Source organism: Salvelinus alpinus, chromosome 23, assembly GCF_045679555.1.
Source record: "Salvelinus alpinus chromosome 23, SLU_Salpinus.1, whole genome shotgun sequence".
NCBI lineage: Eukaryota > Metazoa > Chordata > Actinopteri > Salmoniformes > Salmonidae > Salvelinus > Salvelinus alpinus.
Genome location: NC_092108.1, coordinates 5014462 through 5030439, shown reverse-complemented (window position 1 = coordinate 5030439; position 15978 = coordinate 5014462). Strand labels below are relative to the sequence as shown.

The 15978-nt window shown below is 45.1% G+C and overlaps 1 protein-coding gene across 1 annotated transcript in view; it reads left to right on the top strand.

Annotated features, from left to right (window-relative positions):
* Window positions 1-15978, top strand: part of LOC139550115 (band 4.1-like protein 3) — an 82713-nt gene that overhangs the window by 11991 nt on the left and 54744 nt on the right. The window contains exons 3-5 of the mRNA XM_071360756.1: window positions 9149-9286; window positions 11053-11157; window positions 14663-14705. Of these exons, the coding sequence (XP_071216857.1) occupies window positions 9149-9286; window positions 11053-11157; window positions 14663-14705 (286 nt within the window). The remainder of the gene's footprint in view (window positions 1-9148; window positions 9287-11052; window positions 11158-14662; window positions 14706-15978) is intronic.

The window sequence follows — 15978 nt, the reverse complement described above, 5'->3', positions numbered from 1 at the left end:
ATCAGGTGAGATAGTTCAGAGCCTCCACACCTGATTCAACTAGTCAACTAATCATCAAGTCCTTGACTAGTGAATCAGGTGTGGAGGCTCTGAACTATCTCACCTGATTCACTAGTCAAGGGCTTGATTCACTAGTCAAGGGCTCGATTCACTAGTCAAGGGCTTGATGATTAGTTGACTAGTTGAATCAGGTGTGGAGGCTCTGAACTATCTCACCTGATTCACTAGTCAAGGGCTTGATTCACTAGTCAAGGGCTTGATTCACTAGTCAAGGGCTTGATTCACTAGTCAAGGGCTCGATTCACTAGTCAAGGGCTCGATTCACTAGTCAAGGGCTTGATGATTAGTTGACTAGTTGAATCAGGTGTGGAGGCTCTGAACTATCTCACCTGATTCAACTAGTCAACTAATCATCAAGCCCTTGACTAGTGAATCAAGCCCTTGACTAGTGAATCAGGTGAGATAGTTCAGAGCCTCCACACCTGATTCAACTAGTCAACTAATCATCAAGCCCTTGACTAGTGAATCGAGCCCTTGACTAGTGAATCGAGCCCTTGACTAGTGAATCAAGCCCTTGACTAGTGAATCGAGCCCTTGACTAGTGAATCAAGCCCTTGACTAGTGAATCAGGTGAGATAGTTTAGAGATGGCACACAGTTGTGAAACGTCTGGGGTTTGAAAACCAACTGTTATAGAAAGAGGAGAGGCTCAGGTCCAGCACCAAGGCAATGTCTTTAAAGGTACCCTATTCCCTATATAGTGCACTACTTTTGACCAGAGCCCTATGGGGCCTGTAGTGCACTATGTAGGGAATAGGGTTCTCTTTGGGACATGGCCTAAGTCATAGGAGGGGACGTTTTCTCCAGGACTCTCAGGTCAGGCCAATTAAAGAGGTCAGCGCTGATCTAAGATCAGTTATGTGTTTCTGAGCCTAATTGTTAAGGGTGTGATTTTGAGAGAGTAAGCTGATCCCAGGTCTGTGCTCTAAAGGGGGCATCTTCTCAGATGAGGTAGTTTAGTTGAACTATCCCTGCCTGTGGGGATTAGACCTAGCTGCGTAGACACTCTTGACTGATTCTCACATACAGACGACTCTTGTGTAGAGGTCTGAACACCTTTCAGCTTAAACTTCAAAAAACATGGCAATTGTGTGTTAATTTCCAGAGTTGTTGGGCAGCGAGCTGCTCACTGCGGAATCGGACTATTCTCTGTAAAGTCCTAAACCTTTTCAGGTTGAGGGAAACGGTATTAAGCTGTGGTCATCGTTATGAGTGAATTTGTGTGGGTGGAGTAGCTACAGCTTCTTCAATGCTCTTCTCTCCAGGACTAGTATACAGGGAGTCGTCTCTTCTGCAGGGCTTGTACTTTAGCTGCAGTGCTGCTTTCACACACACACACACACACACACACACACACACACACACACACACACACACACACACACACACACACACACACACACACACACACACACACACACACACACACACACACACACACACACACACACACACACACACACACACACACAGAGAGAGAGACACACACACACACACACACACACACACACACACACACACACACACACACACACACACACACACACACACACACACACACACACACACACACACACACACACACACAGAGACACACACACACAGAGACAGACACACACACAGAGACAGACACACACACAGAGACAGACACACACACAGAGACAGACACACACACAGAGACGCACACACAGAGACAGACACACACACACAGACAGACACACACACACACACGGAGACAGACAGACACACACACAGAGAGACAGGGTTGGTAGCTGCAGTACCTCTTTGTTCTCGACATTAACGTAGCTCCCTTGTCATCTTCTGGCTGAATAAGATTAAACCATAACAGGGAAATTGTATGAATATTGAAATATGTTGTTTGATAGAAGAGTGGAAATAGAGCATGAAATTATGATGATTTATGAATCATGTTTAGGTTTTAGGAAGAAGAGTGAGGGGAGGAAAGAGGGAGAGAGAGAAAGAGGGGGAGAAGGGACAGAGAGGGGGGAGAAGAGACAGAGAGGGGGTAGAGACAGAGAGGGGGAAGAGACAGAGAGGGGGAAGAGACAGAGAGGGGGAGAGATAGAGAGGGGGGAGAGACAGAGAGGAGAAGAGACAGAGAAGAGGAGAGACAGAGAGGGGGAGAGATAGAGAGGGGGGAGAGACTTAGAGGAGAAGAGACAGAGAGGGGGAAGAGACAGAGAGGGGGGAGAGACAGAGAGGGGGGAGAGACAGAGAGGGGGAGAGACAGAGAGGAGGAGAGAGAGTGGAGGAGAAGAGACAGGGGGGACAGAGAGGGGGGAGAGACAGAGAGGAGGAGAGACAGAGAGGAGGGAGAAGAGACTGAGAGGAGAAGAGACTGAGAGGAGAGACAGACAGAGAGGAGGAGAGAGAGTGGTGGAGAAGAGACAGGGGGGGAGACAGAGGGGGGGAGAAGAGACAGAAAGGGGTAGAGACAGAGAGGGGGAAGAGCCAGAGAGGGGGAAGAGACAGAGAGGGGGGAGAGACAGAGAGGAGGAAAGACAGCGACGGGGGAGAAGAGACTGAGAGGAGGAAGAGACAGAGAGGAGGAGAGACAGAGAGGAGGAGAGAGAGTGAGGAGAAGAGACTGAGAGGAGGGAGAAGAAACTGAGGGTGACACACAAATAACCTCTCACTCAACGTCAACAAAAACAATGGAGATGATCGTGGACTTCAGGAAACAGCAGAGGGAGCAGCCCCCTATCCACATCGACGGGACAGCAGTGGAGAAGGTGGAAAGCTTCAAGGACCTCACATCAAGGACATAACTGAAATGGTCCACCCACACAGACAGTGTGGTGAAGAAGTCGCATCACCGGGGGCAAACTACCTGCCTTTCAGTACACCTACAGCACCCGATGTCACAGGAAGGCCAAAAAGATAATGACTTAAATAATCAAGGACAACAACCACCCGAGCCACTGCCTGTCCACCCCGCTATCATCCAGAAGGCGAGGTCAGTACAGGTGCATCAAAGCTGGGACCGAGAGACTGAAAAACAGATTCTATCTCAAGGCCATCAGACTGTTAAACAGCCACCACTAACTCAGAGAGGCTGCTGCCAATATACATAGACGTGAAATCACTGTCCACTTTAATAAATAGGAACACCAGTCACTTTAATAATGTTTACATATCTTGCATTACTCATCTCATATGTATATCCTGTATTCTATTCTACTGTATCTTAGTCTATGCTGCTCTGACATCGCTCGTCCATATACACTACCGTTTAAAAGTTTGGGGTCACTTAGAAATGTCCTTGTTTTCTAAATAAAACATACATGAAATGAGTTGCAAAATGAATAGGAAATATAGTCAAGACGTTGACAAGGTTATAAATAATGATTTTTAATTGAAATAATAATTGTGTCCTTCAAACTTTGCTTTCGTCAAAGAATCCACCATTTGCAGCAATTACAGTCTTGCAGATCTTTGGTGTTCTAGTTGTTAATTTGTTGAGGTAATCTGAAGAGATTTTACCCCACGCTTCCTGAAGCACCTCCCACAAGTTGGATTGGCTTGATGGGTACTTCTTACGTACCATACAGTCAAGCTGCTCCCACAACAGCTCAATAGGGTTGAGATCCGGTGACTGTGCTGGCCACTCCATTATAGACAGAATACCAGCTGACTGCTTCTTCCCTAAATAGTTATTGCATAGTTTGGAGCTGTGCTTTGGGCCATTGTCCTGTTGTAGGAGGAAATTGGCTCCAATTAAGCACCGTCCACAGGGTATGGCATGGTGTTGCCAAAATGGAGTGATAGCCTTCCTTCTATAACATCCCTTTTACTCTGTACAAATCTCCCACTTTACCACCACCAAATCACCCGCAGACCATCACATTGCCTCCACCAAGCACTCCTCCAGCATATTTTAAGTTTTTCTGCGTCTCACGAATGTTCTTGTTTGTGATCCGAACACCTCAAACTTAGATTCGTCTGTCCATAACACTTTTTTCCAATCTTCCTCTGTCCAGTGTCTTTGTTATTTTGCCCATCTTAATCTTTCTTTTTATTGGCCAGTCTGAGATATGGCTTTTTCTTTGCAACTCTGCCTAGAAGGCCAGCATGCCGGAGTCGCCTCTTCACTGTTGAAATTGAGTCTGGTGTTTTGCGGGTACTATTTAATGAAGCTGCCAGTTGAGGACTTGCGAGGTGTCTGTTTCTCAAACTAGACACTCTAATGTACTTGCCCTCTTGCTCAGTTGTGCACCGGGGCCTCCCACTCCTCTCTCTATTCTGGTTAGAGCCAGTTTGAGCTGTTCTGTGAAGGGAGTAGTACATAGCGTTGTACGAGATCTTCAGTTTCTTGGACATTTCTCACATAGAATAGTCTTCATCTCTCAGAACAAGAATAGACTGATGAGTTTCAGAAAAGTTATTTGTTTCTGGACATTTTGAGCCTGTAATCGAACCCACAAACGCTGATGCTCCAGACACTCAACTAGTCTAAAGAAGGCCAGTTTTATTGGTTCTTTAATCAGTACAACAGTTTTCAGCTGTGCTAACATATTTGCAAAAGGGTTTTCTAATGATCAATTAGCCTTTTAAAATGATCAACTTAGATTAGCTAACACAACGTGCCATTGGAACACAGGAGTGATGGTTGCTGATAATGGGCCTCTGTACACATGTGTAGATATTCCATAAAAAATCTACTGTTTCCAGCTGCAATAGTCATTTACAACATTAACAATGTCTACACTGTATTTCTGATCAATTTGATGTTATTTTAATGGACAATTGTTTTTGCTTTTTTTTAAACAAAGACATTTCTAAGTGACCCCAAACTTTTGAACTGTAGTGTGCATTCTTAATTCATCACTTAGACTTGTGTGTATTGGGTATGTGTTGTGAAATTGTTAGATATTACTGCACTGTCGGAGCTAGAAACACAAGCATTTCGCTACACCCACAATAACATCTGCTAAATATGTGTATGTGACCAATACAATTTGATTTGATTTGACACACATATACACACACACACTCACAGATGTACCGACACACACACATACACACACACACACTTTAGTTCTGGCACAGTCATGTCTGTAAGTCACTCAAATTACCTTTGTCATCTGTAGGTCACGTTTCTATTGAGCTGAGGAAGGATGGAGGAAGGACGGAGGAAGGATAGAGGAAGGATGCAGGAAGGATGGAGGAAGGATGGAGGAAGGATAGAGGAAGGATGCAGGAAGGATGCAGGAAGGATGGAGGAAGGATGCAGGAAGGATGGAGGAAGGATGGAGGAAGGATAGAGGAAGGATGCAGGAAGGATGGAGGAAGGATGCAGGAAGGATAGAGGAAGGATAGAGGAAGGATGCAGGAAGGATGGAGGAAGGATGCAGGAAGGATGCAGGAAGGATGCAGGAAGGATGGAGGAAGGATGGAGGAAGGATGGAGGAAGGATGGAGGAAGGATAGAGGAAGGATGCAGGAAGGATGGAGGAAGGATGCAGGAAGGATGCAGGAAGGATGGAAGAAGGATGGAGGAAGGATGGAGGAAGGATGCAGGAAGGATGGAGGAAGGATGGAGGAAGGATGGAGGAAGGATAGAGGAAGGATGGAGGAAGGATAGAGGAAGGATGCAGGAAGGATGGAGGAAGGATGCAGGAAGGATGGAGGAAGGATAGAGGAAGGATGGAGGAAGGATAGAGGAAGAATGGAGGAAGGATGGAGGAAGGATAGAGGAAGGATGCAGGAAGGATGGAGGAAGGATGCAGGAAGGATGGAGGAAGGATAGAGGAAGGATGGAGGAAGGATAGAGGAAGAATGGAGGAAGGATGGAGGAAGGATAGAGGAAGGATGCAGGAAGGATGCAGGAAGGATGGAGGAAGGATGCAGGAAGGATGGAGGAAGGATGCAGGAAGGATGGAAGAAAGATGGAGGAAGGATGGAGGAAAGATAGAGGAAGGATAGAGGAAGGATAGAGGAAGGATGCAGGAAGGATGGAGGAAGGATGCAGGAAGGATGGAGGAAGGATGCAGGAAGGATGGAGGAAGGATGCAGGAAGGATGGAGGAAGGATGCAGGAAGGATGGAGGAAGGATGCAGGAAGGATGCAGGAAGGATGGAGGATGGAGGAAGGATGGAGGAAGGATGAAGGATGGAGGATGGAGGAAGGATGGAGTTAAATGGTTTTTGAACATTGAGATTCACTCACAGCATTTCAAAAGTGAGGAAAGCCAAAATATCTTGCAGGCCAAAGTACCTGTTTTTCTCCGTCTCACAAAGCAGACGTCAAAGTACTTTGTTGTCAGTGAGGTGGAAAATTGGATTTTCTTCTGGGGACAAAATTGCAGAACAGCTTTAACAGTACAACCGCCTGGCCTTGAAGTCTATAAGTAACCCGCTATAGAACGTTGAGAGTGTTGTCTCCTTTAGTATACGCATCAGATGCATATCAACCTGCAAGGTGCGTAAAACATAAGCACCAAGGCTTGATAAATAGTGCATAGTCCTGGAACAGCTTCGTTTTGTTATAAAGTCAAACGTAAAAGAGAATGACGTCAACCCGCAAGGCGCGCAGTCAAATTATTAACAATGAACGCCAACGATGATAAATAAGCATAGCACAAACTCATCGTTGCACTTTTGTTTTTCTATATTAAATCAACCTATTCACCCTCCTTATCATGCAGTTAGGCCTAATTTAAATTACATTGTGAAGTAATTTAAAAGTTATTGTGAAGTAAGGTGCAACAATTATCACCCATTTGTCCATTTGTCATTCATTCAGTGAGGAGAGAGAGACGCATTAGCGTCTGGCTGGGTACCAACGTGCTACAGCACATTGTCTTGGTGCCTGGCTGGGTACCAACGTCCTACAGCACATTGTCTTGCTGCCTGGCTGGGTACCAACGTCCTACAGCACATTGTCTTGGAGCCTGGCTGGGTACCAACGTCCTACAGAACATTGTCTTGGAGCCTGGCTGGGTACCAACGTCCTACAGGACATTGTCTTGGAGCCTGGCTGGGTACCAACGTCCTACAGCACATTGTCTTGGAGCCTGGCCGGGTACCAACGTCCTACAGGACATTGTCTTGTAGCCTGGCTGGGTACCAATGTCCTACAGCACATTGTCCTGGAGCCTGGCCGGTTACCAACGTCCTACAGCTTATTGTCATGGAGCCTGGCTGGGTACCAACGTCCTACAGGACATTGTCTTAGAGCCTGGCTGGGTACCAACGTCCTACAGCACATTGTCTTGGAGCCTGGCTGGGTACCAACGTCCTACAGCACATTGTCTTGGAGCCTGGCTGGGTACCAACGTCCTACAGCACATTGTCCTGGAGCCTGGCCGGTTACCAACGTCCTACAGCACATTGTCTTTTAGCCTGGCTGGTTACCAACGTCCTACAGCACATTGTCTTGGAGCCTGGCTGGGTACCAACGTCCTACAGCACATTGTCTTGGAGCCTGGCTGGGTACCAACGTCCTACAGCACATTGTCTTGGAGCCTGGCTGGGTACCAACATCCTACAGCACATTGTCTTGGAGCCTGGCTGGTTACCAACGTCCTACAGCACAGCTTGTAGCCTGGCTGGGTCCACGCCTCAGCCGCTGGAGCCGGCCGGGTACCAACGTCCTCGCCAGCGGAGCCGGCGGACAGTCCTCGCCAGTCTTGGAGCCGGCTGCCCGCCCCCCCTGGGCCTCGGACCAACGTCCTACAGCACATTGTCTTGGAGCCTGGCTGGGTACCAACGTCCTACAGCACATTGTCTTGGTGCCTGGCTGGGTACCAACGTCTTACAGCACATTGTCCTGGAGCCTGGCTGGGTACCAACGTCCTACAGCACATTGTCTTGTAGCCTGGCTGGGTACCAACGTCCTACAGCACATTGTCTTGGTGCCTGGCTGGGTACCAACGTCCTACAGCACATTGTCTTGGTGCCTGGCTGGGTACCAACGTCCTACAGGACATTGTCTTGGAGCCTGGCTGGGTACCAACGTCCTACAGGACATTGTCTTGGAGCCTGGCTGGGTACCAACGTCCTACAGGACATTGTCTTGGAGCCTGGCTGGGTACCAACATCCTACAGAACATTGTCTTGGTGCCTGGCAGGGTACCAACGTCCTACAGCACATTGTCATGGAGCCTGGCAGGGTACCAGCGTCCTACAGTACATTGTCTTGGTGCCTGGCTGGGTACCAACGTCCTACAGCACATTGTCTTGGTGCCTGGCTGGGTACCAACGTCCTACAGCACATTGTCTTGGTGCCTGGCTGGGTACCAACGTCCTACAGCACATTGTCTTGGAGCCTGGCTGGGTACCAACGTCCTACAGGACATTGTCTTGGAGCCTGGCTGGGTACCAACGTCCTACAGGACATTGTCTTGGAGCCTGGCTGGGTACCAACATCCTACAGAACATTGTCTTGGTGCCTGGCAGGGTACCAACGTCCTACAGCACATTGTCATGGAGCCTGGCAGGGTACCAGCGTCCTACAGAACATTGTCTTGGAGCCTGGCTGGGTACCAACGTCCTACAGCACATTGTCTTGGCGGATTAAGTTAGTAATAGGTGTGAAAATAACTGGTAAAAAGACTCTGAATACTTTTATGATTTCAAAATTCTGACAAATGAGTGGGGTAAAATATAACATTTAGGAAAAGTCAGGAAAAGGAGCAGGACATTGCATTTTTGGGGGGAGGGGAGCAATTTATTAAATTTACAAAATCAAGCGTCAGTGGCCGTTGGCCTATGGCGTTTCTAGTGTTAAACTGCTCTCTCTGTGACCCTAGACTCTGTGGTCATGGGAACCAGTCTGTTACTGGGATGTAACGCTTCTCTATGTAGTCATGACGACGGGACCAATCTTAATTGTATGACCAGTAACGATGTGATAACCATTGTAGATAAGTGCACGTCCAAAAATCTGTTTGGCACCCATTCCGTATTGTATTATTGTCTTCTATCATTTAAACACTGTTATTCTGTTTCTCTCCCGTCAAGTGACAGCACAACACATACTAAACAAACACTTACTAGATAAATGTCCTCCCTAATGAAGAATCAATCGCTAAACATCCTGTGTCCTTTACTCTTTTCCCTGATGTAGTTTGAGGACCTTTCATCTACCAGATCGTCAACCAGTCGCCTGTCAATCAAGTCTCCACTGAGGGGAGTCAAGAAGCTGAAGAACATGCAGTGTAGAATCACCCTGCTAGATGGCACCGACTACACCACCACGGTGGATGTGAGTACAGGGGGATGGGGGAGGAGAGACGGAGGGGAGAGGGGGAGAGAGACGGAGGGGAGAGGGGGAGAGAGACGGAGGGGAGAGAGGGGGAGAGGGAAACATGCAGTGTAGAATCACCCTGCTAGATGGCACCGACTACACCACAACGGTGGATGTGAGTACAGGGGGATGGGGGAGGAGAGACGGAGGGGAGAGGGGGAGAGAGACGGAGGGGAGAGGGGGAGAGAGACGGAGGGGAGAGAGGGGGAGAGGGAAACATGCAGTGTAGAATCACCCTGCTAGATGGCACCGACTACACCACAACGGTGGATGTGAGTACAGGGGGATGGGGGAGGAGAGACGGAGGGGAGAGGGGGAGAGAGACGGAGGGGAGAGGGGGAGAGAGACGGAGGGGAGAGATGGGGAGAGGGAAACATGCAGTGTAGAATCACCCTGCTAGATGGCACCGACTACACCACAACGGTGGATGTGAGTACAGGGGGATGAGGAAGAGGAGGAGGAGGAGGGGAGAGGGGGAGGAGAGACGGAGGGTAGGGGCGGGGTTAAGAGAAGCTGTAGGGGCGGGGCTAAGATACGCTGTAGGGGCAGGGCTAAGAGAAGCTGTAGGGGCGGGGTTAAGAGATGCTATAGGGGCGTGGCTAAGAGACGCTGTAGGGGCGGGTCGGGGGTGGGGTCAGGACATCAGAGAGGAAGTCATGGCCATTCTGTGTCTATAACATAATTTTTTTTTCTTCACTTTTTTCACCTTTATTTAACCAGGTAGGCCAGTTCAGAACAAGTTCTACATGTCTGATCCTGCTCTCTCGTCAATTAACCATTTCTCCATATTGATCCCTGCAAGACGCACTGTACTGGCGTTGTTAATAACAGATATGATCAACTAGAGGTTCCATTCTCCACACTATACTAGCATACCTCTTGGAGGGAAGCACTGTATTGGGCAAACTGTAGCGAGGTGCGTACCGGCGGGCAGAGAAGTCAGGCGCAGGAGAGCGAACACTGATTTACAACGGTGTCGTTTAATATCCATAAACCACCGTCAACAGAACAATAAATGGGTCAAACAAAACCCGGTAAATACCAGCACACCGTTGCATAAGCACTACAAGAAAACAATCACCGACAAGGACATAAGGGGGAACAGAGGGTTAAATACACAGCATGTAATTGATGGGATTGGAACCAGGTGTGATGGAAGACAAGACAAAACCAATGGAAAATGAAAAATGGATCAGCGATGGCTAGAAGGTCGGTGACGTCGACCGCCCGAACAAGGAGAGGGACCAATTTCGACGGAAGTCGTGACACAAACATTCTATGTGATATGCTAGTGTGTACTGTGATCATTGGAGTATGAAGTGATGTAAGCTCCAATATTATTACCCTCATCCTCCTATTGGATAATGATCTCCTGAGGTGATGACCTGTTGCACCTTCTACAACCACTGTGATTATTATTATCTGACTCTGCTGGTCATTTATGAACATTTGAACATCTTGGCCATGTTCTGTTATAATCTCCACCCGGCACAGCCAGAAGAGGACTGGCCAATCCTCATAGCCTGGTTCCTCTCTAGGTTTCTTCCTAGGTTCCGGCCTTTCTAGGGAGTTTCTCCTAGCCACCGTGCTTCTACATCTGCATTGCTTGCTGTTTGGGGTTTTAGTCTGGGTTTCTGTACAGCACTTTGTGACATCAGCTGATGTAAGAAGGGCTTTATAAATACATTTCATTGATTGGTTGATTGATCTGTGTATGTCACCAGAAACAAGCCAGAGGCCAGCTGCTGTTTGCCAAGGTGTGTGACCATCTGAACCTGCTGGAGACGGACTACTTTGGCATGACGTACCGTGACGTGGAGAACCAGAAGGTGGAGTACAGAAGGTTCTAGATCAGGAGTGTCGAACTCATTTACCCCCACGGGCCACATTGGGTCTTCACCAAGGTCTGGGGGGCTGCTGCCCTTCATCTTGAGTATATTTCCTCGCTGTACAAATGTTATATCCATCGCTTTTAGAATTTAGATGCTCCCTGACTGTCTAGCTTTTGTTTCGATGACTGTTATGAAGCTGGATAAAGTGAAGAGACTATAAATGACTGTTATCAAGCTGGACAGAGTGAAGAGACTATAGATGACTGTTATCTAGCTGGACAGAGTGAAGAGACTATAGATGACTGTTATCAAGCTGGACAGAGTGTAGAGACTATAGATGACTGTTATCAAGCTGGACAGAGTGAAGAGACTATAGATGACTGTTATCTAGCTGGACAGAGTGAAGAGACTATAGATGACTGTTATCAAGCTGGACAGAGTGTAGAGACTATAGATGACTGTTATCAAGCTGGACAGAGTGAAGAGACTATAGATGACTGTTATCTAGCTGGACAGAGTGAAGAGACTATAGATGACTGTTATCAAGCTGGACAGAGTGAAGAGACTATAGATGACTGTTATCAAGCTGGACAGAGTGAAGAGACTATAGATGACTGTTATCTAGCTGGACAGAGAGAAGAGACTATAAATGACTATTATCAAGCTGGACAGAGTGTAGAGACTATAGATGACTGTTATCAAGCTGGACAGAGTGAAGAGACTATAGATGACTGTTATCTAGCTGGACAGAGAGAAGAGACTATAAATGACTATTATCAAGCTGGACAGAGTGAAGAGACTATAGATGACTGTTATCTAGCTGGACAGAGTGTAGAGACTATAGATGACTGTTATCTAGCTGGACAGAGTGAAGAGACTATAGATGACTGTTATCAAACTGGACAGAGTGAAGAGACTATAAATGACTGTTATCTAGCTGGACAGAGTGAAGAGACTATACATGACTGTTATCAAACTGGACAGAGTGAAGAGACTATAAATGACTGTTATCAAGCTGGACAGAGTGAAGAGACTATAAATGACTGTTATCTAGCTGGACAGAGTGTAGAGACTATAGATGACTGTTATCAAGCTGGACAGAGTGTAGAGACTATAAATGACTGTTATCTAGCTGGACAGAGTGTAGAGACTATAGATGACTGTTATCAAGCTGGACAGAGTGTAGAGACTATAAATGACTGTTATCTAGCTGGACAGAGTGTAGAGACTATAGATGACTGTTATCAAGCTGGACAGAGTGTAGAGACTATAAATGACTGTTATCTAGCTGGACAGAGTGAAGAGACTATAGATGACTGTTATCAAGCTGGACAGAGTGAAGAGACTATAGATGACTGTTATCAAGCTGGACAGAGTGAAGAGACTATAGATGACTGTTATCAAGCTGGACAGAGTGTAGAGACTATAAATGACTGTTATCTAGCTGGACAGAGTGTAGAGACTATAGATGACTGTTATCTAGCTGGACAGAGTGAAGAGACTATAGATGACTGTTATCTAGCTGGACAGAGTGAAGAGACTATAGATGACTGTTATCCAAGCTGGGACAGAGTGAAGAGACTATAGATGACTGTTATCAAGCTGGACAGAGTGTAGAGACTATAGATGACTGTTATCTAGCTGGACAGAGTGAAGAGACTATAGATGACTGTTATCTAGCTGGACAGAGTGAAGAGACTATAGATGACTGTTATCAAGCTGGACAGAGTGTAGAGACTATAAATGACTGTTATCTAGCTGGACAGAGAGAAGAGACTATAAATGACTGTTATCAAGCTGGACAGAGTGTAGAGACTATAGATGACTGTTATCACACTGGACAGAGTGTAGAGACTATAGATGACTGTTATCTAGCTGGACAGAGTGAAGAGACTATAGATGACTGTTATCTAGCTGGACAGAGTGAAGAGACTATAGATGACTGTTATCTAGCTGGACAGAGTGAAGAGACTATAGATGACTGTTATCAAGCTGGACAGAGTGTAGAGACTATAGATGACTGGTGTCAAGCTGGACAGAGAGAAGAGACTATAAATGACTGTTATCAAGCTGGACAGAGAGAAGAGACTATAGATGACTGTTATCTAGCTGGACAGAGTGAAGAGACTATAGATGACTGTTATCTAGCTGGACAGAGTGAAGAGACTATAGATGACTGTTATCAAGCTGGACAGAGTGAAGAGACTATAGATGACTGTTATCAAGCTGGACAGAGTGTAGAGACTATAGATGACTGTTATCAAGCTGGACAGAGTGAAGAGACTATAGATGACTGTTATCAAGCTGGACAGAGTGTAGAGACTATAGATGACTGTTATCAAGCTGGACAGAGTGTAGAGACTATAGATGACTGTTATCAAGCTGGACAGAGTGAAGAGACTATAAATGACTGTTATCAAGCTGGACAGAGTGTAGAGACTATAAATGACTGTTATCAAGCTGGACAGAGTGTAGAGACTATAGATGACTGTTATCAAGCTGGACAGAGTGTAGAGACTATAGATGACTGTTATCAAGCTGGACAGAGTGTAGAGACTATAAATGACTGTTATCAAGCTGGACAGAGTGAAGAGACTATAAATGACTGTTATCAAGCTGGACAGAGTGAAGAGACTATAAATGACTGTTATCTAGCTGGACAGAGTGGAGAGACTATAGATGACTGTTATCAAGCTGGACAGAGTGAATAGACTATAAATGACTGTTATCAAGCTGGACAGAGTGAAGAGACTATAGATGACTGTTATCAAGCTGGACAGAGTGAAGAGACTATAGATGACTGTTATCAAGCTGGACAGAGTGTAGAGACTATAGATGACTGTTATCAAGCTGGACAGAGTGTAGAGACTATAAATGACTGTTATCAAGCTGGACAGAGTGTAGAGACTATAAATGACTGTTATCAAGCTGGACAGAGTGTAGAGACTATAGATGACTGGTATCAAGCTGGACAGAGAGAAGAGACTATAAATGACTGTTATCTAGCTGGACAGAGTGAAGAGACTATAGATGACTGTTATCAAGCTGGACAGAGTGTAGAGACTATAAATGACTGTTATCTAGCTGGACAGAGAGAAGAGACTATAAATGACTGTTATCTAGCTGGACAGAGTGAAGAGACTATAGATGACTTATACACAGTTTCTATTTGGTTTTAGTCATTTCAATGTCGATTGAGATTTGGGGTTTTGGTCGCGGTGTTTAGACTGGGCCGTGATTAGCTGTGTTAGTGATGGGTCAGAGAGACAGCCTCTTCAGGAACGTAGTTAGAGACCCATGATGTGTTTAGACCGGGCTGTGATTAGCTGTGTTAGTGTGTTAGTGATGGGTCAGAGAGACAGCCTCTCCGCCTGATCTGGCGTATTTGTATCAGTGATGGCTCATGGACTTGTTTCCAGTGTTAAATAGCACTCTGCAGTCACAAGTTAATGGTCTAACATTAGTAATGAATTGATTACCAGCTAATTGCCTCTTTCTCCAGAACTGGCTGGACCCTAACAAGGAACTGAAGAAGCAGATAAGGAGTGAGTTAAAAGCACACTAATCTAATGCTCTCTTCTGATCAACTACTAATGTGCCTGTTGATTCATCAACGAGATGTCTATATACTGTTGATTCATTACTGTTGATTCATCAACTAGATGTCTATATACTGTTGATTCGTCAACTAGATGTCTATATACTGTTGATTCATTACTGTTGATTCATTAACTAGATGTCTATATACTGTTGATTCATTAACTAGATGTCTACATACTGTTGATTCATTACTGTTGATTAATTACTGTTGATTCATCAACTAGATGTCTATATACTGTTGATTCATTAACTAGATGTCTATATACTGTTGATTCATTACTGTTGATTCATCAACTAGATGTCTATATACTGTTGATTCATTACTGTTGATTCATTACTGTTGATTCATCAACTAGATGTCTATATACTGTTGATTCATTAACTAGATGTCTATATACTGTTGATTCATTACTGTTGATTCATCAACTAGATGTCTATATACTGTTGATTCATTACTGTTGATTCATCAACTAGATGTCTATATACTGTTGATTCATTACTGTTGATTCATTAACTAGATGTCTATATACTGTTGATTCATTACTGTTGATTCATTAACTAGATGTCTATATACTGTTGATTCATTACTGTTGATTCATTAACTAGATGTCTATATACTGTTGATTCATTACTGTTGATTCATCAACTAGATGTCTATATACTGTTGATTCATTCACTAGATGTCTATATACTGTTGATTCATTCACTAGATGTCTATATACTGTTGATTCATTACTGTTGATTCATTAACTAGATGTCTATATACTGTTGATTCATTACTGTTGATTCATTACTGTTGATTCATTGACTAGATGTCGATATACTGTTGATTCATCAACTAGATGTCTATATACTGTTGATTAATTCACTAGATGTCTATATACTGTTGATTCATTACTGTTGATTCATTAACTAGATGTCTATTAACTGTTGATTCATTACTGTTGATTCATTAACTAGATGTCTATATACTGTTGATTCATTAACTAGATGTCTATATACTGTTGATTCATTACTGTTGATTCATTAACTAGATGTCTATATACTGTTGATTCCCAACAGCACCATGCCCCTTTTATCAATGTGGGGGGGGGGGGGGGGGGTCAATCTTGATTCATCTTTTGACTTCTCTTTTCCTCAATAGTCCAGTTAAATCATCAGGACGAGAAATGTATCATGATTGGCCATTGTCATTTCAATTTGACTGTTTTTCTTGCT